This window comes from Phytophthora ramorum (genome assembly GCF_020800215.1).
Source record: "Phytophthora ramorum isolate Pr-102 chromosome Unknown Phyram_PR-102_s0014, whole genome shotgun sequence".
Taxonomy (NCBI): Eukaryota; Oomycota; class Peronosporomycetes; order Peronosporales; family Peronosporaceae; genus Phytophthora; species Phytophthora ramorum.
The window spans coordinates 1,501,977-1,526,918 of record NW_027150660.1 but is presented as its reverse complement, the minus strand read 5'-3'; the positions used below and the strand labels follow the sequence as shown (position 1 = coordinate 1,526,918).

Genomic DNA, 24,942 nt, shown 5'->3' with positions numbered 1-24,942 from the left:
TTCTCGTGGTCGTTGTACAGGCACTGATCGCGTCTTTATCTTCGTTGAGTGGTTTGCGCGCAGTGCAGCCTATTCACCGCCACCCGTTCCATTTAGGCTTGACACGCTTGCCAGTGTTAGGTGCAACCTTTCCTGTTGAAGACGGTCCTGCGGCCGACCGGGTTGCGGCAAGAACCCGCACCGCTCCTCCTACAGCGCTGCAAGACAACAGCATAAGAGTGAGGTTGTGCATACACCTCCCACGAGAAAGCGGGCGAACTTACACTCGAGTTGTACTGGCCGTGGCGGTCAGCTCACGAGAAGGTAGAGCCGAAGAGCTGTTGGTTGCAAGCGACAACTTAAAAGAGACCTGCTTTGACGCCGCAACGCTGTTGTCATCATCTGCCTCCGTGAGATCAATAAAGCCTCCGTCCTCGCCACGCTGCTTTTTGAGAATGCTGCCAAAAACCGATTCAGTATCAGTAGAGAACAAGGTGAATGGGCACTCCTTACCTCCGAACTTTCTCAGATGCTAACGTCCTCTTCCTCTTTCCAGGCCGAGTAGACCGTCTCGGAACACCGCCAGCCGTTTGATCTAGAGCGGATAAGCTTAGCCGTCGCGAGAAGTTTGTCGGTGGCGAGATCCCGCTCGGCTTGTCACTGTTCGTCGTCAGCACCTCTGCAGTTTCGGGTGATGATTCGTTGCCCCGCAGAATGTTTTCCGAGACGTTCTCAATACCATTCAGCCCCTGCGCATTGCTGGCAAGTTTCTCCCTGTGTGCACATCCAAGTATAACATGTAAGTACTGCACTGACACAGTAGACGCGCCGCAGCACATCGATCTTGCTTACTTTCGCGAGTTCAAACTCGACCTTCGTGAAGAGATCGGGGGCGGGTGTTGTGGCGGCGATGGGGTCCCCAGCTGCTGTAAAATTTTCCTGGCCTCATCGCCCTTAGACCTGCGGCGATGTTCCTCCTGGCGATACTCTTCCAGGCGCTTTTCGTACTTCTTGCGCAGCTCTAGCTCGGCTGTCAGCTTCTCTTGGAGTGTCTGAAGCTGTGAAACTTGGTTGGCAACCTGACCATACACAAAGAGTGAGAGGTATCCTTCCATCTGAAAACCGCGCGAGCATCCTCACCACTCCATTCAGTCGAGTGATCTCCGTGCGCTCAGTCCGTTGCGACTTGCCCATCTGAATATGGTTCACCCGCGACGCGAACTTGAGCGAATTGATCGTCTCGTTGACGTCTGCGCTTGTCGGGCTCACGTGCACGAGAAGGAGCGTGCGGTTCGCACTGCCGCTCAGCGAGTCCTGCAGCAGGTGTGTGAGCTTCGAGTTCCTGAACGGGATGTGTTTCTCCTTGGCCAGCAAGGCCGCCAACACATCCCCCACGGCTGCAAGCGACTTGTTGATGTGCTGCGATTCACGCACAGTAAGTGCAGGCGTCTCCGCAGTCTTGGAAAGCCGTTCAGATCCTGCCAAGTCCACGAGCGCCAACCTCCCTGTATCTGTCTCTCCGTTCGCCTTGCTCGTGCGTCGAATGTCAATCATCAACACCGTATGCGAGCGGTTGCTGCGGTCGTTCTTAGAGCGACTCGTTCTGCTCCGACCAATGGCCTCGTACAGTTCCTTAACGCTCGAAGCAGCAACTGACCCCACGTTCTTCAGGTACACGCCGTCCTCTCCGTGGCGAATCTCCACCGTCGACGCCGGACTCGCCGACGCATTGCCACACAAACTTGTGGCGCCAACATGGCAGCCCATACCTGACGGTGATCCCTTGTCGCCTGTTGTAGTTGTAGTCCCACCTGTACTGTTATCGCCAAGCAAATCGTAGATCTCCTCGTTGTACACCTCAACTATCTGCACCGACACGTGGAAGTCGTAGACATGTTGCTGCTGATCCACAGTGTGGTAGATGGTATCAGCCGCTCGGTAGTAGAGACCCCTGTCGCTCTCTGTGCCCTGCATGGTGTGCGTCTTGCCCGAACCCGTCTGCCCGTAGGCGAAGACACATGCGTGGTGGCCCGCCACGGCCGCGCGCACAAGCGGCGCCACCTCCTTGAACACCGTCGTCTGCGAGTGCTGTCCGTGGAACACGCGCGTGAACGAGAAACTCTTGAAGAGCGCTCCGTCCACGGGCGAATACACGCTCAGCTCGCGCGCCGACTCCACCTGCACGCGCTTACGGCGCCGGTCGGGGCTAGTGGCGTCGCTCTCCTCGCCACTGGAGCCCGCGGCGGCAGCCGTAAGCGGCCGCACGCGACATAGGACGCGGATATTTCCCTGCAGCTCCGCCAGACGCGTCTCCAACTGCCCGCGGGCCGCGCGCTCGTGAGCCAGCGCGTCGGACGAGGCGCGGCGCCCGCGCTCCAGCGCTGAGATAAGCTCCGCGCCCAGCACGCCGAAGTCGCGTCCGCAGAGGCGGAAAGAGGTCGCCACGTCGCATTTGAGCGCCGCGAGGCTGGCGCGGAGCTGTGCCGTCGCGCGAGGAGCGTCGCCCATCATCTGGTATGAACCTTTAGATTTGAACTGCAGCGCGGGAAAACGCGCGAAACTTGTTATCGATTTGGAGAGGGATGAGTCAAATCGCGCACATCAAAACTGATTCGACCCCGCTTCAACGTCGAGAAGCATTTTGGTGCTCATCTGGAAGCTTGTCGTGAACTGACGTTACATGTCTGACTTAGCGTTGAGCACGGGAGCCTCAAAAGTCTCCTACAAAAAAAGGATGCAATGACCAGCGTCAACGCGAGGTACCTGCAGACGAAAAGGATGACGACCACGATGTGGTTCATCGTCATTGGCATGCAGGGCTCCGAGTCGGAGTTGACCGCTTCCTGCAGTGGTTCACTGCTACTGGAGAATGGGTTGTCCTTCATAAGCAGACTGCTTCAGCGGCAGCCGCAGCAGTAACAGTGAGCGGCGCCCCTTGAGAAGTCGGATCGCCATGGCAGCGGCCGTGCTCAGACCTGGCCGCCGCGTAGCTATACTTCGGTTGCTGGCAGTCGCAATCGACGCGGCAACCATGTCATCGGATTGCCTGGGAGTAACACGCGCTCCGTCGTCAGGTGGCCTCTTGCCTTTCATGAACATGGTGGAGCAAGCCCCGTTGTATGTTCCGAGCCCGGTCTTCGACGTCGACCCGGCAAGAGCTCGTATCACCTAGCTGGTAATGCAAGTGAATCGTCAGTGTGGCCTCGGCCGAGGAAGCCCCAGCGGCAACCACGCCGCTGCGCGTCAGCAGGGGATGGTCGACTGATGGGAGGAACTCGGACCGTTTTGAGTGGACCGTCCACGTCTCCAAACTATCTATAGCAGCCAATGAGCGCGCGTCAAAGGTACGTTGCGTTTGATGATTGGTGAAAAAGAGGTTCCGATTCCAAAGGGAGAGGAGCATGATAGGCTCAGTATTCAAGCTGCATTCAATGCCCGAGCAGAACCTCAACTGGCGCGCTCTTGCCCTCGTGTCCGCCGCCTCCTGCACGCTCACCGCTGTCAGTCTCCTGCTGCTGCTCGAAAGCCGCCACTTTCGATCTTCCCGCCGATCCCCACGAAGCAAACGCCACCAGGAAGGAGAGCACGACACGATGCCCGGACAAGGTGCGTCTGCCCCAGAGAAGGGAAGAGGGAAGAGGAGACTAACTGCTGATGCTGTGCAGTCGTATACCTTAACAACCCGAACGCGTGTCTGGACTACGCGGTGGGCGCCGAGGGCGACGAGTTCGACGACGCCAAGTTGGTGGTCAAGGAGATCTGCTCCGACTGGTGAGAGACGCTGTGATAAAGTGTGGAGCTTCTCTGGTTAACTGTCGGTCATGTCTGGCAGGAAGGACGCAGCCAACGACGACATCTCGGTCAAGATCATCGTGGGCGGCATCACCAACCGCCTGTATCGCCTCATGTGGGGGGACAAGGTGCGGCCTGTAAAGAGGATGACGCTGTTTGATGGTGATGACTGACGCTTGCTCCATGTGCATCTTCAGTCGGTACTGGTGCGTTTGTATGGCGACCACACGGAGGAGTTCATTGACCGCAGCATTGAGAACAGTACGTCGACTTCGGTCTTGTTGTTGAAGTCGCTGTGCTCATCTTTGTATCCATTCCGGTGTTGCAGTGCTGTTCGCCTTGCTCTCGGAGCGCGGGTTTGCCCCCACGTACTACGGCCGCTTCAAGAATGGCCGTATCGAAGGCTGGTTGGACGCCAGACCGCTCGAACCAGAGGACATGGGCCTCACCAAGCCCATCAACTACCTGCAGATGATTGGCAGGGAGCTCGGCATCATGCACGTCATGGACATCCCCGAGGATCGGGCGCCAGTGTTGTGGACCAAGATTGAGCGCTTCGAAAAGCTGGCGCTGGAGATTGAGCTGGAGGACCCGATCAAGAACGCGGCCCTGGAAGAGCTGGACCTGGCGGGGCTGCACCAGAAGCTGCAATGGCTCAAGTCGGTGCTCCCCTCGAACCAGAATCACAACGGCAAGGACCTGACGGACGCGCTCGACACGGACGAGATCTCGAAGCAAGCGGTGGCGTTCGCGTCCGACGTCGTGTTCTCCCACAACGACCTGCTGAGCGGCAACATCCTGCACAACCCGGACTGGAACCGTGTGCAGATCATCGACTACGAGTACGGCGGCTACAACTTCCGTGCGTTCGATTTCGCCAACCACTTCTGCGAGAACTGCGGCTTCGAGTTGGACCTGGCGCTGTACCCGAGCATCGACAAGCAGTTTGCGTTCTTCAAGGCCTACATGAGCACGTCCGCGCCCAAGATGCTGGCCCAGTTGGAAGCCAACCGCGAGTCCAAGGCGTTCTTCCACGCGCTGTATGACGAGGTGAACCGCTACGCTCTTGCGTCGCACTTGTTCTGGGGCTACTGGTCTATCGTCCAGGCGGCCCACTCCAAGATCGACTTCGACTTCCTCGAGTACGCAGCAAAGCGCTTCAACGCCTTCGACGTGCAGCGCGACTTTTTCCTCGGGTCAAGTTAGTTATCCGGTTCCTGTAGCAAGGCACCGCATGTAGTAGCAACGCCGAGAGCTGTAGTGAAAGCAGAGTCCATGTGAACGTCTAGTAAATTGCGCCTAAAATGCCTCTACTTCCATCCTCGTGAACCGGTGATCGGCAGCAGCCTGAACACACAGGAGGCGACAGAGATGAGAGTTTATCTCGCATTGTCCAGCCAGGAAGGTGGCCCCCTTCTCCTCTGTCGTCCTTTAACCATCCAAATGTACAAACATAGCTCTGATTAACGCTTGCGCTTGACGTCGCCCGCCGTTTCCAGGCTGATGTCGAACGCCGGGAGGTTCTCCAGTGATGTGGACTCGCTAGTCTTCTTGAAGTAGCGGTTGATCACGACTGGCGGCTTGTCTGGCAGATTGAGGAGGAGCTCCACGTGCATCCGTCCCCGCGGGTCCAGCGTGCGGACGTCCGTGAGCACGCCGCGGAAGCCCGAGAGCTGCGTGACGGTTTTGACCTGCGCGGCGTCCCCCGAGACGGTGATGAGGTTGTTCTTGACGTTGACCTCCTGGCCGAACTTGAGCTGCTTGGTCTCCGTGAAGATGCGCGTGCGTCTGGTGATCACAAAGTCCCCGGGCGTCTGGCTGATGATCACCATGAGGTCCAGCTTGTCGGCGGCCTGGCGGGCGATGAGTGGCAGCCCCATGGCCTCCAAGTAGTCGTTGGTCGAGTCCGAGTCCTCGCGGTCGAGCGACCAGCGCCCGGACAGCTGCAGCGCGCCGGCTCCAGCCGTGTTGGGCACAGTCGCAGCCGCCCCGGCGCTGGGCATCACCACGTTAGCACCGCCCACGGGGACGGCGGGCTTGAAGGCGGCGCTGCGCACGTGGCTGAGGTTCATTTGGCCCAGTTGGGCCGCGGACACATTCATGGGCACGGCCGAGGGCTGCGTGGAGGTGGCGCCGTTGGCGGCAGCACCCATACGCGATGGGATGGCCATGGAGTTGCCCACGACGCTCGTCGCGTTGGCCGCGTGCAGGTTGGACGCGTTCTTCATCTGGTTCATGTTCATGGCGAGGAGGCGAAGAGCTACAATGGTTGTCACGCAATAATGGTATCCAGTTGGGGTGGACCACATAGATAATATACAGTGTAACCTTTTTCCTAAGAAACGATGTTGAAGTTGAAGTGGTCAAATAATTATACCCTCACGACTTGGAGCAGAAGTTCTTGAGCGTGCGCAGCAGGCCTGGGGCCTGGTACGGCGTTGTGGTGCCCAGGAACGTCATCATGCGCTCGAGGCTGATAACGCCCATGAGCTTGCCCGACCGCGCGACGAACACGTTGTTGAGCTTGAGCATGCGGAAGAGCATGTCGACGCGGCGCATGGACGTCATCTCCATCAGCTGGAACGGCGACGGGTTGATCAACACTGTCAGCTTGGACGGCTCGCAGATCTCGTTCGTGACCCAGTCCATGATCTTGCCGCCGCGCCCGAACGCGAAGTGGATGGGCGTATTCAGCACCTGCATTGGCATCGCCTCGAAGTCATCCTCCTCTTCTTCATCGAACTCTTCACTACCTGTGCGCGCCATTGAGTCCATGGCTCCATAGGCTGCACGAACCACTGGCGTTGGAGCGCGGATACCCGAGTCGTAGCCAACTGTGCGCACTGCAGTCGGCGTCGCTGACCGCGGTGTCGTAGGAAAGAGCAGCGATGTTGAAGCTGTCGCTGCCACCTCTAAGCTTGATGGTTGCTGCAGGTTTGCCGGAGTGAGCGCAATTGGGGTCACGCCATGACGCTGACAGCGCGATACGGCGTAGGCCAGTCGGGAACGCGTTACTGTGGCAAGTAAGAAGCGGTTCTCCTGTGAGTCCACGATCGGGAATACAGGCTCCATGTCTGCACGCTTCAATAGTGCTAGTGCGTCCTCATACGTCGAGTCCGCCGTCAGCACACCCATTTCAGTCACGTCTTTCATCACCTCCCATGCCGGAATGTCGTAGGCGGCCTTGGGCAGCTTTTTCAGCCGAGGTAAGTTGCTCGTCACGATGAGCACATCGTACACGTTCTCGGTGAATCTCTTGGCTGTGAAGTACGCTGCCAAAATGGCCACAGATACAGGTAGGTTCAGGCCGTCGGTGTGCGAGATTTCCATGATGATAACTGCAGTGGAGACCGCGTGGGTGACACCCGAGGAGAAGGCATCAGCACCGATAATTGCGAACTCGAAAGGCTCGTAATGAGTGTGCATGATATCAAAAGCGCGTACGGCTTCGCCAACAAGGCGGCCGAAGATGCCGCCAATGACGAACGTGGGGGTGAACAGACCAGCCGGGACGGGCAGCACAATACTGATGAGCGTCAGCACATACTTGAGCGGCAGGAAAGTCACCAACGACCTCGAGAGTAGTAAGCTATCCTCTTCGGTGCTTTCCGGGGCGCCATCGGCAACAAAGACCTGCTTGTCCTTGGAGAATAGCGCGTCGAGAATACGTCGAGGCGAACCGTGTCGGAGAAACCACGCATTGTCTCCATAGAACTCGAGCCAGCACGACAGCAATGTTACAGCTAGAACGAGCCCCAAGCGCTTGCCGAGAGCATTCCACCAGGTTACACGTAGAGACTGCGACTGCGAGGGCGCGAAAAAGTGGTCGCGAGCACGCACAAGTATCGACAAGCTGTAGTTGAAGAAGGCACCTCCGAGGCCGCAGACAACACCCATTGCGGCAAATACGCAGAGATCGAGGAAACTGGGGCCTCCACTTCCATTCACAGCGTCTGTGTCGGCGGAAATACCCATGCTGCGGTTGCCAAAGAGCCCGTAGCGCGTGTTGGCAGCTCCAAAATCCACGAGCAATGCGCCCACGATGGCTGCGAAGAAAGAGCGTGGCAATGTCCGGACGAGGTAGAAGTGCGAAGTCACCTCCACTCCGAAAAGCACGCCCCCAAACGGTGAACCAAAGGTGGCCGCCACTCCTGCAGCACATGCACAAGCCAGCATCTCCAAGCGCTTGGTGTCATCGTCGCGAATTCGACGAAATGGGCGCCAGTTCATAAGCACACTGGCGAAGCCGCACGAAATCATGATGAAGGGACCTTCCTTACCAATGGACAGCCCAGCGCCCAGCGCCGCCATCAGTCCAACAACCTTCGTGGCCACACACCGGAACGATAGGTAAGCGCTCATGTCGATGCCCGAGATGGCCACCTTCATGAACGGCAGTCCAGATCCAGCTGCTTGAGGACACACACACTGCGTCAGAATGGCCGAGAAGCCTCCAGCCAGCAGCGCCGACAGCACAAAGAGCACAAAGCCCTGGTCTCCGAGCCACTGACGGTACTGCGCGATCTCGACGCTCCACATGTCGATGGCGAGTCCCACACAGCCAGCGAAGCCCCCGATGCTGATCAGCAGCAGTGGGCTCTGTACCAGTACGAAGAGGCCGCGCAGTCCTCTCGGGTAGTCCGCCACGTACGTTGAGTGCAGTCCATCATGGAACGCCAGAGCCTTCGTGTACGTGGCCTGCGTCTTCTCAGCAGCCGACAGCCGCGGGTGGCGAGCGACTGGGGGCGCGACTTGCAACTCCGGCAGCGTCGGCACCGGTTGATAGCGGTGCCAATTGGACGGCGACTCGCGGTCCAGGAACGGGTTCATGATGCGCTCCATGACGCTGTCGGCGCGCCGCCACTGCGACGGGACCCGCGGAGACGACGAGCGGCGCTGGAGCGTGACATTGCGGAGACTGGTGGGGGGCTCCGCATCGAAGTTCGGGCGCGGGATCGAGCCGACCCCGAAGGAGACCGACGTGGAGCGCAGCCGCCGGTTGTGGCTCGTCATGGCGGCTTCCCTTTGGCAATTGAGACTGCGGCTCTCTTTTCTATGTCAACAATCCGTTTCTGAAGTTCATCTTGGCCCATACAAACATCAAGTGAATTAGCTAGCCCAATGGGGCGGAACAGAGCCGTTACACTTCAACTCAAACGCATTGGTGAGCAGTGTCTGCTGGTTTTTTTTTTTGCTTACCGCTGCTGCTGGCCTTGTTGCTCTCTCTTCTCCACGACTGAATGGCGTTTTAGCGCGGTCTAGTCAACGAGGTGGAACTGTGGTCGGTCTGTCTCGATAGATCATTCCTTGGGCTGCTGGAGTGGCTGAACAATAGATCGTTGCGGCCAGAGGACAACACACGCGAACCTGTCAACAGCGTGAACTTCTTGGTGCTCTTTTCCACTCGTTATCTCGCAACACCATCACAGCTGTGAGGTGGGGTTCATCTGGACCGGATCTGGCGCTGTGTAGATTTTCACGAGACCACTGCTCGTTCTCTTCGTACCCATAGCGCAGGTGCTGGAACCCCACGATGCGCAGTCCGTCGACTCTCACCACTGGCACCGTCGTACGGCAGACGCTCGGTTTGTCCTTGGCGACCTTGGCGACAAAGTTCGACGGTCTGCGAGCAACACCTGCGCGTCGTTGCGCTTCGACATGCAGATGAACTCGCACCTATCAAGCAGGCAGAAGAAGTGGTAAATGCGGTCTTGGAGCGCCACCACATGGACGTGAGGGCCCACACGATGAGTGAACTTCATGCTCGTTCTGGCTGTCGTTGTTTTCAGCTGTGTGCTGCCACGGCAGCAACGACGTCCTGATCCCACTGCAAGATGGTTTTTCACCTCGCAGCACGCTTTGTAAGGAATCAAAGTCCCGCGAAGAGGGTATCGTATCTGTTCACAACTCTGGGACATTTGCTTCTGTCAATTCCAGAATTGCGGTTCCAGGTCAAAAATCTATAACTTTCTTCGTCGTCTGCCGTCTGCCGTCTGCCGTCTGGAGCAGTCGATGTCACTCACGAGATCTACCATCGCTGCCATTGCGAGTACACGGGCGCGCCTAAGACCATATACTCGCTTAGGACGCCCACATTGCCCTGCAGCCGCGCGTGGTCGGGAGTATCATGAAGACCATTGACGGCATCAAACGGTTGGATCGTGCGTGCGCTGCGTCCTCAAGTGTCTCGCCATGTACGAGCGCAACACCCACGCGCTGGACGAGGTGCTGGGACTCACTTGGGCTGGCCAACAGCGGGCAGTGCATCCAGCGCGTCGGCAACTACCGGACCTCTTCCCCACAGGCTTCTCGGACCAGCAGATGGCTGCGCTCATCGGCGTGTTGAACATCAACTCGCACGAGCTCGAGAACGTCGGAGGTTCAGGCCAGTTCCTATCGGTGTGCCGTATGAAGCACCCAACTACAGCTTTACGACATTCAACTCGACGCTGTGGATGACTGCGATCCGCCCCATTGCGCCAGGCGACGCGCTGTTCATCGACTACGGCAATTTCTTCTACCGTCCGACGTTGGGGCGTCAGGAGACTCTGTTCGACTCGTACGGCTTTGTCTGTACGCTTTGTCTGTGCATGGGAAGCGTGCGTCTCGTTGCCGGACCCGATGCGTGCTGTCCGTTGTTTGTCTGGAAACTGTCCGCAGGGTGTCATGCTGCCGTGTCTGGTACGAATCGTCGCCGCTAGCAGCAGCATCGGGCCGAACGAACTGCAGTTCGAGTGGTGCTGTCAAACATGAGGCAAAGTCGCGGATGCCGCGGATCACGCGCGGATTTTGGTTGCAGAATACGAGTTGCTGGGGGGGGGGTCGGGTATGGAGCAGTCATTGGACTTCCTTGGTCTTCCACTCGCGAGGCTTCGTGTTGCGTCTGTAGCAGTTCGAGGTGGTTGTAGACCGCACCAGCCCAATCACCTGCTTTCTGGATGTGAAGACTCAGGAACTTGCCTTCCAGCGCCAATGAGACGGTGAACAGATGCCACTCGAACTTGGAAATCTCTTGCACGTTCACAAACACGTACATTCCCATTGCCTCTTTGGAAAACGAGTTCGGCTTCTTCCTGAAAATCGCCACCGCCTCCTTCGGAAGCTGCACATTTGAGTCATCCGATAGCGTTTCTAAAGGATCATCGGAGGCAGGATCCAGAACTGCGCCTGCGGGACAGCCACCCAGGGAGCGAAGCCGCGGGACGCCATCAACATCAAGAACGGGATGAACTGCATGTGTGAAACCCGAAAAGGTTGAATTCCCCCTCTCAAGACACAGGGGGGCGGCAATCGCAGCGCAAATGAGCTCATGGCCCGCACGAACGTCAAGTGGTAACACCGAAGCTCGTAAGCCCCATGTACAAGCTGTAGCTGTGGTGCTCGCTCTTTCGCCTTGCACCAAACAGTGTGTTGGCTCTCTTTCGGCACAAATGTGCATGGACATGGCCGCTTGGCCTTTGGAAGAACTCGTCTGATGCACCAAACACGCCCCCGAGCCGCACGCCGGGAGATTTGTAAACTGCCCAGCCTCCAAGCATCACGAAGAACGCCAGGTAGATGATCACTGGCAGTCGTGGAGGTGGACCAACGGCAGCATGAGCCTGTACCAGTCGGCACCAGCAGGGACCGTGGCGTTGTTGCTGTTGCTGCGCACATTAGCCGTGTCCAGACGACGCTGCTGTCTTATGACGCCTCGACCAACGGTGTACGTGGACGAGATCAAAGACCCGAAGTGCGGGTCCATCGAGGAAGCATTTCGTCTACGTCTTGCAGAACGGCGTGTGGGTGGAGTCTGTGGCTGCTGTTCGGACAGAGCGAGCCCAAAGAGCACGCGGAGACGGGTGCGTTGACGCACCGCCCTGAACGGGTTCCGTGCAAAGGCCTCGCACGACCTCCTCAGAGCTCGGAGCCCTCGGAGGTGACACACACCATCTTGATCTCGGCTACCTGCAGCAGGACCGTGTTGATCTTGTGCAGGAGCAACTTGTCCCAGTGGAAATGTGGGGCCCGGAGCGCCCGAATGTTTTGAAGTTGATGACCACGTCGGACGCGCCACTTTCTCAACTCGCGACTCATTCCTGGGGTGAGAATGCTGCACTTTCTCGCTCGGGTTTGGCACTGTGGGGTTTTGCTCATTCCATAACTGGAGCCGAACCAAGCAAGCCAAGCAAGTCAAGCCCGAAAAGATCATGGTGACCGAGATTTACTACCGCAAGGCGTTGGCGCAGATCGAGAAGAAGCACTCGCTACTGGAGAAGACGCACTCGCTGCTGGAGGACGAGCACTCGCAGATCAAGACCAAGCACGCGCTGCTAGAGGCCGAGCACGAAGAGATGAAGACCAAGTACTCGAAGCTTGAGGAGGAACACGCAGAGCTTCGAGACGAGCGCAACGATCTGGAGGGCGACACCTGGCTTTGGATGATGCAGAACAACAAGCTACAGGCCCAGCACAAGGAGCTCCAAGCCGAGCACTCTCAGTGGAAGGCCGCGTGCGCGTCGCTCGTGAAGGAGGTGGAGAGGAAGGTTCTGGAGGAGGAGTACATGGCGTATCTGGCGCAGGAGTATGGCCAGACCCAGTGGCCGGTGGCCAAGGTGGCTGAGCTGGAGGTCGAGCAGGAGCGCAAGCTCGCTGAGGCGCACAAGCTGGCCAAGGAGCGGGAGCAAGCGCTGATGGACAAGGTTGCGGCGCTCGAGAGCGAGATTGTGACGCTCAAGACAACGTCCAAGAGCGAGGTTGCGTCGCTCCGAAGCACGATCCAGCAGAAAGACGACGACTTCGACAGCTTCCGCCGGTCCAGCAAGGAGGCCACAGAGCTACACATGAAGCAGCTCGCCGCAGCCAAGGCCAAAGCCATGAAGCACCAGGAGCTGCGGCGGACGCTTCGCACGGCGCTGGAGAAAGGCGTGAAGACGGCTCTGGTCACGACGAACCCGGTCAAGGAGAGGCGGCTCACCAAACCTGTGGAGGTGTCGGCACCGACGCAGCAGGAGCAGAGGCCAAAGTTGCGTGAGAAGAGCAGCAGCTGTGGCAGTCCGTCCACGGTGAGCTCCAAGGCCGCGGCAAAGACGACGGCGACGTCTGCAATGTTGCTGAAGGTGCCAGCGCAAACGCTGCAGCGCCCTGGCCGAAAGCAGGAGTTGACGAAGCCCAAGGAGATCAAGAATGTTCCGTCAAAGGCGACGTCTAGGTGGGAGCAGTACAAGAACCAGCGGTCGGGCCTTCGTCTGCAGAGACATCGTCCACGTCGTCGTCGCCCGAGATGTCTCCGCGATCGGCAGCTTAGTCGTCTTTGACGAAAGCTGTGCCTGGAATGCTGCGGTGTAGAAGATCATGATTGTCGACAAGTTGATGGAACGGTTGGCACGGTGAATCGGTACGGTATGGGCATTCATCTCTGCCTCGTATCGTGGCCATTCCGCGCGACACGGGGCTCATTTCTCCCGCGGTTCCAAGCAACTCCGACATCAAGCGGCACCACAAGCCGAGTTTGGCGAGCAGAGACCCATTTCTCTCTGTCGTGGCTGATCTCTCGTGGAAGGTTCCTGGGCGTGGAGTGCTGGGGTCTGGTAGGCCTTGCGTGAGGTGCGCCAGCAGGCTCAGCTGATCGGGGCTCATTACCCTCGTTCAAGCTGTAGCTGCTGGCGTGCTGCGCGTGAGGTGCGGGTGTGGTGTGCTTCTGCAGTGGTTGACAGGGACTCATTACTCCCTGTCGACCACTGTGATTGTGCACTCGCTTGCTCTCCTACTTTGCTTCGGCGCTCGCGTCCGAGGCTTTCTACGTCTCATGTGCCTGGAGTTCGCTCGACTGCTGCTTGATGAAGACAAGCTAACTCGGATGAACGACCGACCGCGCTTGCTAAGACCTGTCCGAAGACAAGTTCGCGAGTTGTATGTGTAGCTTTAGCTGCGTAAGAATGTATAATTGCTTTTGTGCTGCCAAGGTTGCCTTGTTTCATTGAGTCGTGTGGGTACTCTGATGATTGGACCAGCCTGAAGACAAGTTTGCACTTTATTCGTTTTGTATGTGTAGCTTTAGCTGCGTAAGTATAGACTTGCTTGCGTCTTGCTAAGGTCGCCTTGTTCCATTGAATCGTCTTAGCTACTGGTGCGCTACCAACTATACCGTCGAAGTTTCTCCAAATCAGCAGCGGGCGGAGAAACCCGTCGCCACACCAAGTGGCCTGCGTGCTTGTGCCCAATCCCCTTCCCTTCGCCGTCGAACAAAGTAGTTTCCACTATTGTCTACGAGCACCGTCCCCAGTGCGACCGTACAGGACCGAGCACCATGAAGTGCTCGAATAGGGTGCTTGTAAATAGGTTGCGCAGCATAATACCGAAGCACTTGAAACGGAGGCTCACGAGGACGTCCGGCAAGTTCACAACGTCCGTGCTGCTTGAAATGCGAAACTGATCGGTGAGCGCACTCAGTTTTCCGAGAGCCATCACAAAGAACGCCATCAACAGGTAGTTGAGCCAGATTGGTTGATGGTAAATGAAGCTGAACGTCCACGCCACGGTGGCTGCTGGAAGATGATCGACAAGATACGCATCGTCGCCACGTGCTTGCCCTAGAGCAGCCACCACTTGGCCACATCAGCATCATCGGGTGGGCATGTGAGCACCACAGCACAGGGGTAGATGAGGTTGATACTTCCCTGTCCGAAGGTGGACAACAGAGTAGAAAATCCCATCACACTGGAGGTCGGACGCGTGTTCTTGAGCTCCTAGCACGCGTGAAGCCGTCCGAGCGGATCCAGCACCACTGGGACATATGACGGTGTGGTAGTACTGGAACAGGGGAAGCACCGACTCAACGAGGCCGTAGTACGACAGATCGAGCACGCAGCATCCACCCGTCGCAAGGCGATCGATCACGCACTTGCAGTCGCCGGGAACAATCACTCAGCCGCGACCACAGCATAGTGAGATCAGCACCTCCGGGTGCTCGTCGTACTTGAAGCGCATTGGGGTCGGGGACAATATTGACTGGATCAACTGCCCCTTGGTCGTGTGTGTACCTGCCACCTCGGTTGCACTCGTCAGATAAAACTGTTGCGAGAGGTGAAGCGAAGATTCGACTGGACCGGTGGAACGGTGTGGAATCCCGGTGTACCAAGCTATCAAAGCCGTTCAGAGCATCCAAGAGAGGGAGAAAAAGAGAGCATCAAGCCCCCCCTCGACGACAAGCCGCAAGACATTCCGTGGCCAACCGCTACCGACGGCCCCACTCAGCATGTGTTCACGCTCGCAGCAAGGTCCAACATAGCGCGTAATACATGGTTGATTCCGTCCGTCTTTAGGTTTAGGCTGTGGCAACGGCGTCACGCACAAGCGAAGCGGAGGCAACGACGCCATGAACACCTTGAGCCCTTCTCAGCAGCGCGTTTACAACCGCGCATGGGTCTTGGCGATTGCTGTCTCCATCTCAGATAGTCACGCCTGTACCCATCCCATATCGGCTATGCCAGGGTATACAAAATCAGATATCATCTCCATAGAAAAACGAAGTACTTCCTAAACTAAAGCATTCCTCATATAAATGTCACGGGCGACTGGATTGCCCAGTGAAAGTGCGGTACTCACATTCCGCATTCTGCTTCGTAGACAGCATAGCAAAGCGACGTAAGCGGCGCAGTCGGCGACAGTATGGAGGCCGCACAGGAGGAGGAGACGCTTAAAACGTCGACGGAGACGCAGCAGGCAGCGGGAGAGCAGGAGGAGGCGCCTCAGACGCAGCAGCATCAGAAGCCCCAGGTAAAGCTGCCCCCCCCCCCCCCCCCCCACTGGAGTGATGGTCGTTCTGACTAATAATGTACCCATGCTGTTTCCGTAGCGATGGAAGGAAGCGCTCGTGCGTGCTGTGCAGGCGATCGCGGACGAGAGGCGTCAGTCCATCGGGGCCAGCAAGCTGACGTCCTTCGCGGATGTGGTGCAGGCCGCAGCGGCGTTCGACCGCGACGGCCACATCCACATGGACTTTGACGAGGACGACGACGTATACGACATTTCTCAGCTGCAAGAGCAGGCTAAGCAGCGCGAGGAGGAGTCGGTGCGCTCCACGCGACAGAGCAGCAGAGCGGACTACGACGCCCCCATCATGACCATCTGTATCATGATCGTCGGCACCCACGGAGACGTACAGCCTTTCGTTGCCATCGCCAAGAGACTCCTCCACGACGGCCATCGGGTGCGTCTTGCGACCCACGCAGTGTATCGAGAGTTTGTCATGAGCCATGGAGTTGAGTTCTACCCGCTGGCAGGAGACCCCAAGGAGCTGTCGGCGTACATGGTCAAGACGGGCGGCCACCTCATCCCCCTCAACTTGGAAGCCATTCAGAAGGACGTGCCGCGCAACATGCAGATGATTGAGGAGATCCTGAACTCAACGTGGCCAGCGGTGTCGGAAGTGGACCCTGATGGGGGAGGCCCCGGCATCCCAGGCAAACCTTTCCGGGCGCAGGCTATCATCTCGAACCCTGTTACGTATGGCCATATCCATGTGGCTGAGAAACTCGGTGTGCCGCTGCACATCATGTTCCCTCAGCCGTGGGTGCCCACGACGGCGTTCCCGCACCCGCTGTCCAACATGCCATACACAGGAAAGCCCAAGAAGGTGAATTTCATGTCGTACAAGATGGTTGACCTGCTAATGTGGCAGGGTACAGAAGGAATGGTGAACGCGTTCCGCAGGCAAAAGCTTAAACTGCGCAAGATCCGCAAAGGTGACGGCGGTCGAGACATTCTGCTGGACCTTGCGATTCCCCACGCTTTCATGTGGAGCCCTCGACTTGTGCCGAAGCCGAATGACTGGGGCAAGATCTACGATGTCATTGGAACAGTCACGTTGGAAGGACCAAGTTCCTCGTACACACCATCACCAGAGCTCGACGCTTTCCTCGGCACGGATAACGGGCCAATTTTTGTGGGCTTCGGGTCTATGGTTCTCCAAGATCCGAGGGGGGTTACCAAAATGATCATTGACGCTGCAGAGCAAGCGCGTGTGCGGGTGTTGATTCAGTCAAGCTGGAGCGACATGGCAGGAGATCTCGTCATCCCAGACAATATTTTCTTCCTTGGAAGTTGTCCACACGATTGGCTTATGCCGCGCGTGTCAGCGGTGGTTCACCATGGCGGAGCAGGCACTACAGCGGCGGGACTGCTTGCTGGCAAGCCGACTTTCATCGTACCGTTCTTTGGAGATCAGCCGTTCTGGGGCCGGGCTGCCGTGGATGCTGGTGTCGGTGTGGAACCTTGCCCAATCTCCCAGCTGACAACAGAGAAACTTCGAGTTGCGTTTGAAGCACTGGAGAGCCCGCAACTTCGTGCCCGTGCGATTGCAATGCGCGATCTCATGCAGAAAGAAGACGGTGCCGGTGAGGCTGTAAGAAGTTTTTACCGCAATCTGCCTCTGCATTACATGCGCTGCGACTTGGATTGTGGACGAGCTGCTACCATGTGGAGCCAAAAGGACAAGATTCGCTTGTGTGACGAGTGTGAGTGTGTAGTGACCGCACGTCCTGAAAATTCGCCGGGGGATATCGTAGAGTACAGTTTCGTGGATTATTCGGCGCGTGGCCCGGACAATGTTCTTGAAGGGGCATCGGCTGGAGTTGGTGCGTTTGCTCACGTGTTCGGATCTGGGTTTAAGGATGTAATCGTAAAACCCGCGCAAGGATATCGTGAGGAAGGTGCCAAGGGCGCTGTGATTGGGCTTGTGAAAGGTCTTGGAGGATTGATGATCAGCCCCTTGGTTGGTACGGTAGTGTTTGCTGATCATCTTGCAACTGGAGCATATAACAACATCCGCGGCGATGATGATAAAAGGAAGGGTTCACTTATCGCAGACAACAAAAAGTTCCTGAATGCTATAGGCATTAAGACCCGCAACCATGTACACAACGGGTCGATGAGTGCAGATGAATTAGTGGACGCTGAAAATTCGCTGGCTACTCAAATTTCCATTCAGCTGACACCGGACGAAAAGAGCAAGCTCGAAGGGCGATTCAACGCATTGGTAAAGGAGCGCAAGCTACACAAGAAGTCGTTTAAGCTATCAAAGAGTAGCGTGTCTACCTTAGCGTCAACGGAGAGCTCAGAGGAAACTGCAGCTGTGGTTGTTAATGTGGAAAGTGCCACGTTCAACGGTAGCGACTCGTTTGAGATCACATTTGGCGATGGTGGAAAGGTTGGCGAGGCACTGCTCGAGCACGAAGTTCAGGAAATGGAAGATGAGGCTCGCAAAGAAGAAGCAGCCCATAAACAGCGACTGGAAAGTCTGAGCTGTAAGCCACTTCCGAAGATGAACATCTGTATGATGACAACAGGGAGTTGGGAGGAAAGCGTGCAGCAGTACGTCGCAATCGGACTGCGGCTTAAAGCTGACGGTCACTGTGTGAGGATCGCTACGAATAGTGGCCACCGCGATCGTATTGTAAGTGCTGGCCTTGATTTCTTTCCGCTTGGAGGTAGTGCAATTACTACTGGGAACTTCTTGCAGTACCTAAACCAGCGAACCAAAGATGAGCCGCGTCACAAATCCAGACTTCTCAATTTCGCGCACACAAAGTTGAGCCACCGACGTGAGTCGTTTCCAGAAGTGGATGATCTGCGCGAGCTTGTGTTTTCGCTCTGGCCAGCATGTGTGGAAGTTGACCCACTGCTGCCCGGCAAGGCCTTCCGCGCCGATGCTATCATCGCACACCCGTACTTGTTCGGACAGACCATCGTGGCCGAGCGTCTAGGTGTGCCTCTGCATTGCATGAGTTATAACCCGCAGTCTCACACTCAAGCATTCCCACACCTCATTAGCTCGAACATGAAGCTACACAGACCGTACCGCTACGCACCCACGAACGCCGCATCGTATGATGTGATCAACAATGTCTTGTGGAACGGCATGCGAGACGTCCTGGACGAATTTAGGTATTTCTTAGGACTCGCAGGCAAGAGCGTCGCCAACAACCTGCTCGCTGAATGGCGCATTCCACATACATACCTATGGAACTCATCGCTTCTTCCGAAGCCTCACGATTGGGGGTGCGAAATTACGATTGCGGGTTACGTGGAACTGGAGGAGAACCGGCGTGACGATTCCGAACTTGCTGTCATTGAGCAAGAGTTAAAATCGTTTGCAGGGAATGCTGGTACACCGCTTATCTACTTTGGTTTCCAGTGTGGCGACTGGGATCCACGTCGCGTACAAGATCTCGTCAGTACTCTGGAAAAGGCAGCCCGGAAAGCGAACGTGCGTGTTGTATTCCAGGGCTACGAAAACAGCAACGATGACGCTGCGTTCTTTGTGGGTGGCAACGATATGGTGTTTGAGATTGACCAGAATTTCCCAGTAAAGCGTATTCTTCCGCACGTGTATGCAACGGTGCACTGGGGAGACCTCTCAATTACATCAACGTGTTTGGCAGCTGAGAAGCCCGCGTGCGTGGTTCCTCGTAACATTACGCAGCGCATGTGGGGTCAAGCGCTGGTTCTTACTGGAGCGGGCGTGGAGCCTTTGGAGATCGATGCGCTAACACCTTCCAACCTCGTTCATGTTTTCCGTGTGCTACTAGACCCCAAGCTTGCACACTGCGCCAAGCGTCTAGCTCCGAAGTTTTCCTCATCGAATGCTATCGAAACTGCTGTGTCCGCATTCTACGGCAATTTACCACTAGCAGGCATGACTTGCGATTTGGACCCGGCGCGAATTGCTCGTGTGTACGACTCAATCCACGAAATGAAACTATCTTACGAGGCGCGACTAGTGGTGCACCAGATAACGAACGACAAAGGTAGTTCAAGCGACCTAAAGTACAAGCCGCTCAAGTATTCGCAGCACCACCCACCGCGGTTCTCGCTACGCGAGCTGGAGACAGAGCTGCTTCACTCGTCTTCGTCCGGCAACCTTAAGAAGCACAACCCTCGAGTATTGTACACGTATGATCCTGTGAGTGAAGAACTGGCAGCCAAAGCAGACCACCAAAGAGCTTTGCTGAATTCGTCTTCGACGTCTGGGGGGTCTCTCGAGTCAGCAATATCCAAAAAAAATGGTGGTGCTCCGCGTAAACGGAACATGGAATTATCACGCGCTCAGTCCATGGCTCTGAATGTGGTAGAAATGCCGAAATTCTGGAGCTCACCGGAGGAGCAGGCAAAGAGCACCTTAGAGATCAACAGCAAGTACGAGAACTTGCTTATGGGGCGTAAGTTCGCCAACGGTTCTTCGTCCTCCTCAGTCTCTTCAGTTGTACTTTAGCCACGGACACAGTGCGGGCAGCATTTGCCGACGTTGGAGCGACGTATGCGATGACTCCATCCCAGCGCGATGGATTCAACCCATTTGGAATAGATTTACGTTTAGTCCGTTACCTTCAACTCCTCGAGTTAGAAACTGCTGATTGCTTCCAGAATGCGAGAGGAAGACGATGGCAGCTACTCTACCGATGCTAGCAGTTCCGCTTCACGACGCTGTGCTGCCTTCTTGAAGCCGAAGAAGCGCAGCACTGCTTCGCGCTTGTTCCGGGGCTGTGGTTTCTTGACAAGCCGTTCGTAGGCCACGTTGGTGGCCTTCCGTACAGCAGCTTCGTCCTCCGCCGAAGACCAGAACATCTCGATTTGCTCCTGCGTGACTACTAGACTTGCAGGGTTGGACATCATCGAGGAGCAGCTCAATGACCTCCAGCTTAGACCACGATCTTGAGATTCGAGCAAGTCCAACGCTAGGGGGACGCCATCGTATTGACGAGCTGGTTTGACATCTCGCGGGGGTTCTTTTAGGTTGCCACGGATGGAAAATGTCGGAGGGCGATTCCCACCAAAGCGGAGGGGTTTGTACGGCACGAACACCTTGATCTTATCGCGGATAGCCACATAGGCCTGGAGCGACAACTTCAGATTGTGACGTGGGTCGTACACCCGAGCCAGCTTGCTCGCATCAACATCACAACGCATCGCCTCCAGCGGCAGATTGTCGTAGAAAGCCTTGACTGCGGCGCAGACTGGTTGGTCAGGATCAAATGTCGTTGCTATCTTTTGGGCATTCTCGCGTAGGTTCGATTTCAGAAGCTCAGTGAAGTTTGACATCAGCGACTCCACACTGCACGCTCTCCAGTCGATCAATGGCAAACCCACCCGGGCTTGTTCACACACGCAGGACATGAAATGTTGCGATGAATGGGTGCCGCAGATACCAGCAGGTTTACCAGCGGAAAGGCCTTCAGCAATAATATCAGGCTCTCCCCAGTGGATTGTTGCAACCACGGCGGGCTCTTGAAAGAGGCGTGCATACGGTAGGTCGCTGGGGATCTGGAGCACGTTTACAGACTCATAGAGCTCTCGATGCTTGCCGCTGACCTCTCGGGTTTGGAAGATAATGTGCACCTGGTGCTCTAGAGCAGCGGCTGCAGCGTCAATCTTTTGAAGCAGCTCGTCGAGTTCGTGACACAGCATGGTCCGTGTGGAGACGCCAAAGTAAATGACAGGTAGGGCTGGTGTCTGAAATGCGAACTCGGTAAGCGTCCTTGGCCACTTGAAATGGTTGATCTCTTTCTCACGTTTTTTGCCCTTTCTTCGACTAAGACCAGCGGTGGGGCCCAGCGATACGTGTCCAGCGACGGAAAACTCGGTTCCCCAGTCGAGCGGCCTTGGTAGCAGTGCAGGGTTCCAAAGGTAGATGTGAGGGACTTCCCACTGAACGAGGGGGTCCGGCAGATCGCAGCGCGTTTTGAGACCAATGAAGGCTCGAAACTGGGTCAGCACATGAGCCACACCTCCGTACCACACTGCAGCATCGGCAATTCCATAGCTCAAAAAGTTGGTTTGGCACAACGTCATAACTGTCGGCTCAAGACCCGTTATCGAGCTCAAGGGATGAGGGAAAAAGTAGGTCGGCGAGAGGGGCTCCAGGCTGACACATTGCAGTGGAATACCCAATCGTTCCGCTACATGCACGTGGCCAAGCAGCAGTGGGTGCCACAGGAGCGAATCTGCCCGAAAGTGTTCTCCAGAAATATTGGTGCCGCCGCCATGAGGGTCTGAGCCGTACGCAGCCGGCCAGAGTGAATAAATTAGCTCCTTGAACGCTTGAATAGCTCCTGTACCGAGGCGACCTGGCAGTGCGGACCGCACAGCAATTTGACTCTCGTAGACTAGTTTGGCGAAATCTTGGATACTCTCTGGGGCCCCCACAAGAGGATAAAATTCAAGGCCGCGGAGCATAATTTCAGTACGAAAACGCTCGTTGGCAGCAACCCGCACTCGATGCCCCTGCTCCTTAAGCTTGATGGCAATAGCGACGAATTGCTTCACGCCATTATCCCACGTACCGATGGCACCGAGGCAGATATTCATGCGCGGTATTCGTGGGTTTGGTGGCTTTGGTCTCTTCGTTTTGAAACGTAGCTGCATTTGGTTGTCCTTCTCCGAATTTCCGTCTTGATAAGATGCGTACGCCTCCCATTCAGCGATGACTGGGTACTCTACTGCGTTCGCCGACTCACTCGGAATGCTCAGTGTCATTTTGACAGTTCCTGCAGACGTCAACCGAGTTGAGCAAAGAGCAAGAGGTGATGACCCCGTTCGCGTTCTAGGACTGACGGTATCATTGCAGGTACCACCTACCGGTATGCCTGGCATCGTAATACTGTTGCTGCTGCCATTTCCATGGCGAAGAAGCGGTTGCACTGCTGCAGAAGGCGCCTTCGGTGGTCTTAGCGGACTCGACACTTGATAATTGTCGCTGACAGGGAAGATTAATCCCTCGCTGTAAGCTGCAATCTTCTCCGCTTGACGGACCTGCACATTAGCCTCGTAGCGGGTGCAATACCGGTGCTTAGTAGATGGCCGCATCCGCCGCAACATCTTCTTGCGGTCTTTCCTACGCGCGAATATGACGGTATCGACAGCGTTCGGACCAGCCGCGAGGCAGAAAGTATCAGCGAGACCGTTCTGCACCCCCAGCGCTGCCATGATATGGCGGTCGAAGATGTTGTTGCGCTTGCGGTGACCCTCTTCCCGCTTCGCGTTCGTTCGTCCTGCTGCTGCGCGGTCGGCGAAAAGCACAGCGCCATGAACTGGTCGTACGATCAGATAGTACACGCCCACCACTGCACCTTTGACAGCACCGACAACTCCACCATAAATCAATCCTTTCGCGGGCTGCAGCAAGACGCCAGCGAAAGCACCAGTCAACTCGTTAGCGAAGACGACGGCACCTGTAGCCACGCCCGTCAGCAGCGAGCTGGGGCCACGAGCGGAGTAATCAACGCAACTGTAGCGCACGAACTTTTTCTTTTGGTTCTCCGGACGTTCTCGCACGACAAAAGCGCAGCGGTCACAGAGCTTTATTCTGTCATGCACGCTCCACTGAGCGGCGATACGTTGGTGATCCAAGTCGCACCACATGTCTTGCTTCGGAAGATGGTGGTAGAAACTGCGAACGGCCTCCCCAGCGCCATCTTCTTCCTGCATGAGGTCCCTCAGCGCTTCAGCTCGCTTGCGCAGTTCTGGGCTTGCAAGATCAACGAAGGCCTTGCGTAGCACCTCGGTTGTAAGTTGTGCGATAGGGCAAGGTGCTACACCCACCCGAGCACTCACAACAGCCTGACCCCAGAAGGGTTGGTCTCCGAAAAACGGTACGACGAATGTTGGTTTTCCAGCGAGAAGCCCAGCTGCAGTGGTGCCGGCACCACCGTGATGAATAACGGCAGAAACTCGGGGCATAAGCCAGTCGTGGGGGCAACTACCTAAGAAGAAGACGTTGTCAGGGATTTTGAGGTCACCAGCCATATCGCTCCAGCTCGATTGGATCAACACGCGCACGTTGGCTTGCTTGGCAGCGTCAATGATCATCTTTGTGGTCGCCAGCGGATCGGCTAGCACCATCGAACCGAATCCAACGAAGATGGGCCCTCCATCACTACCAAGAAATGCTTGAAGTTCTGGCGTTGGAGAATATCTCGAAGCGGTCCCCTTCAGTGTAACGGTGCCGATGACGTCGTACAGGCCTCCCCAGTCTGAAGGCTTCGGCACAAGCCTGGGACTCCACATGAACGAGTGTGGAATGGCCAAGTCCAAGAGCAATTCAGACCCTGAGTCGCCATTGCGGATGGGATGAAGCTTCAACACCTCGGTACGGAACTCGTTGATGACCCCTTCGGTGCCCTGCCACATGATCATATCAACCAATTTGTACGACAGGTAGTTTCTCTTCTGCCATCTACCCGTGTATGCTAGATTGGACAAGGGATGAGGAAACGCCATCGTAGGCACCCAAGGCTGCGGGAACATGATGTGGAGCGGCACGCCAAGCCGTTCTGCAACGTGAACGTGCCCATACGAAACAGGGTTGGCGATAATGGCTTGTGCCCGAAACGGGGGACCTGGAATCCCGGCACCTCCGCCGTCCGGATCTGCTTTCGATACAGCTGGCCACGTGGAGAGCACAATTTCGTTGATCATCTGCATGTTGCGCGGCATGTCCTCAGTAAGTGTCTTTATATTGGTGGGGATGAGGTTGCCGCCCGTTTTGACCATGTACGCAGCCAGCTCTTTCGGATCACCGCCAAGCGGGTAGAACTCGATTCCGTGCTTTTCAACGAAATCTCTGTACACTGCATGGGTAGCTAAGCGCACTCGGTGTCCGTCCTCCTGCAATCTCAGAGCAATCGCCACGAACGGCTGAACGTCACCGTGAGTGCCCACAATGAGGATGCAAATGCTCATCAGCGGCGGCATCGACAAGAGCTCATCGGAGTCGTCAGCTGTTGACTTCCTGCTCGTTATCTCTCGCTCGAGTCTTGGTGAGCCTGGTGGCTGCATTTCATCTCGAAGAGCGTTGGGTCGAGGCGTCTGCAGGTCGATGGCGTCTTCCGCTGCGAATTCCAATTGGATGTGGCCGTCAGGGTCGTGGAGAGCGATTGCAGCAGCGTGGATCCCATCAAGCTCGGGCCCCACGAGCGACTCGATGGCGGTAGACAGGCTAGTGCGAGTCGCTTGGGGAGGGCTGCGGTGCATCAGTACGAACGCGACTGTGTGGGCTCCGCTTGCCCTGCAAGGCGGAAACTAACGTGCAACCGTCACCTGCATTTAGTTTTGGCGTTAGTTTTGGCGGTCTGGTGCTTTTCCTTGATGTCGAAGCTAGAGCATTCACCAATCACATGCTCGATATGTGTTAAA

General features: G+C 56.5%; 7 protein-coding genes across 7 annotated transcripts; 3 read left to right on the top strand and 4 right to left on the bottom strand.

The window, feature by feature from the left end:
- Positions 1-73: 73 nt before the first annotated feature.
- KRP23_12336 (Kinesin-like protein KIN-14Q) lies at positions 74-2,490 on the bottom strand (the record flags this gene model as incomplete). The annotated part of the gene is made up of 6 exons (XM_067882943.1): positions 74-197; positions 264-437; positions 493-753; positions 832-1,058; positions 1,120-1,173; positions 1,414-2,490. 6 exons carry the CDS (start codon positions 2,488-2,490, stop codon positions 74-76), a joined length of 1,917 nt encoding a protein of 638 aa, XP_067739947.1.
- A 920-nt stretch (positions 2,491-3,410) lies between these two features.
- KRP23_12335 (putative ethanolamine kinase) lies at positions 3,411-4,977 on the top strand (the record flags this gene model as incomplete). The annotated part of the gene is made up of 5 exons (XM_067882942.1): positions 3,411-3,585; positions 3,645-3,750; positions 3,812-3,899; positions 3,969-4,032; positions 4,100-4,977. The coding sequence occupies 5 exons, from the start codon at positions 3,411-3,413 to the stop codon at positions 4,975-4,977; spliced, it is 1,311 nt and encodes a 436-aa protein (XP_067739946.1).
- Positions 4,978-5,234: 257 nt separating this feature from the next.
- KRP23_12334 (uncharacterized protein) lies at positions 5,235-6,014 on the bottom strand (the record flags this gene model as incomplete). Its single annotated transcript, XM_067882941.1, has 1 exon — positions 5,235-6,014. The coding sequence occupies one exon, from the start codon at positions 6,012-6,014 to the stop codon at positions 5,235-5,237; it is 780 nt and encodes a 259-aa protein (XP_067739945.1).
- Positions 6,015-6,150: 136 nt separating this feature from the next.
- KRP23_12333 (Chloride channel protein 2) lies at positions 6,151-8,784 on the bottom strand (the record flags this gene model as incomplete). The annotated part of the gene is made up of 1 exon (XM_067882940.1): positions 6,151-8,784. One exon carries the CDS (start codon positions 8,782-8,784, stop codon positions 6,151-6,153), a length of 2,634 nt encoding a protein of 877 aa, XP_067739944.1.
- Positions 8,785-9,963: 1,179 nt separating this feature from the next.
- Positions 9,964-10,524, top strand: KRP23_12332 (uncharacterized protein; the record flags this gene model as incomplete). The annotated part of the gene is made up of 3 exons (XM_067882939.1): positions 9,964-10,177; positions 10,255-10,370; positions 10,432-10,524. 3 exons carry the CDS (start codon positions 9,964-9,966, stop codon positions 10,522-10,524), a joined length of 423 nt encoding a protein of 140 aa, XP_067739943.1.
- Positions 10,525-15,420: 4,896 nt separating this feature from the next.
- On the top strand, positions 15,421-20,023 carry KRP23_12331 (Sterol 3-beta-glucosyltransferase UGT80A2; the record flags this gene model as incomplete). Its single annotated transcript, XM_067882938.1, has 2 exons — positions 15,421-15,528; positions 15,608-20,023. 2 exons carry the CDS (start codon positions 15,421-15,423, stop codon positions 20,021-20,023), a joined length of 4,524 nt encoding a protein of 1,507 aa, XP_067739942.1.
- Positions 20,024-20,199: 176 nt separating this feature from the next.
- KRP23_12330 (Sterol 3-beta-glucosyltransferase UGT80A2) lies at positions 20,200-24,780 on the bottom strand (the record flags this gene model as incomplete). Its single annotated transcript, XM_067882937.1, has 1 exon — positions 20,200-24,780. One exon carries the CDS (start codon positions 24,778-24,780, stop codon positions 20,200-20,202), a length of 4,581 nt encoding a protein of 1,526 aa, XP_067739941.1.
- Positions 24,781-24,942: the final 162 nt, after the last annotated feature.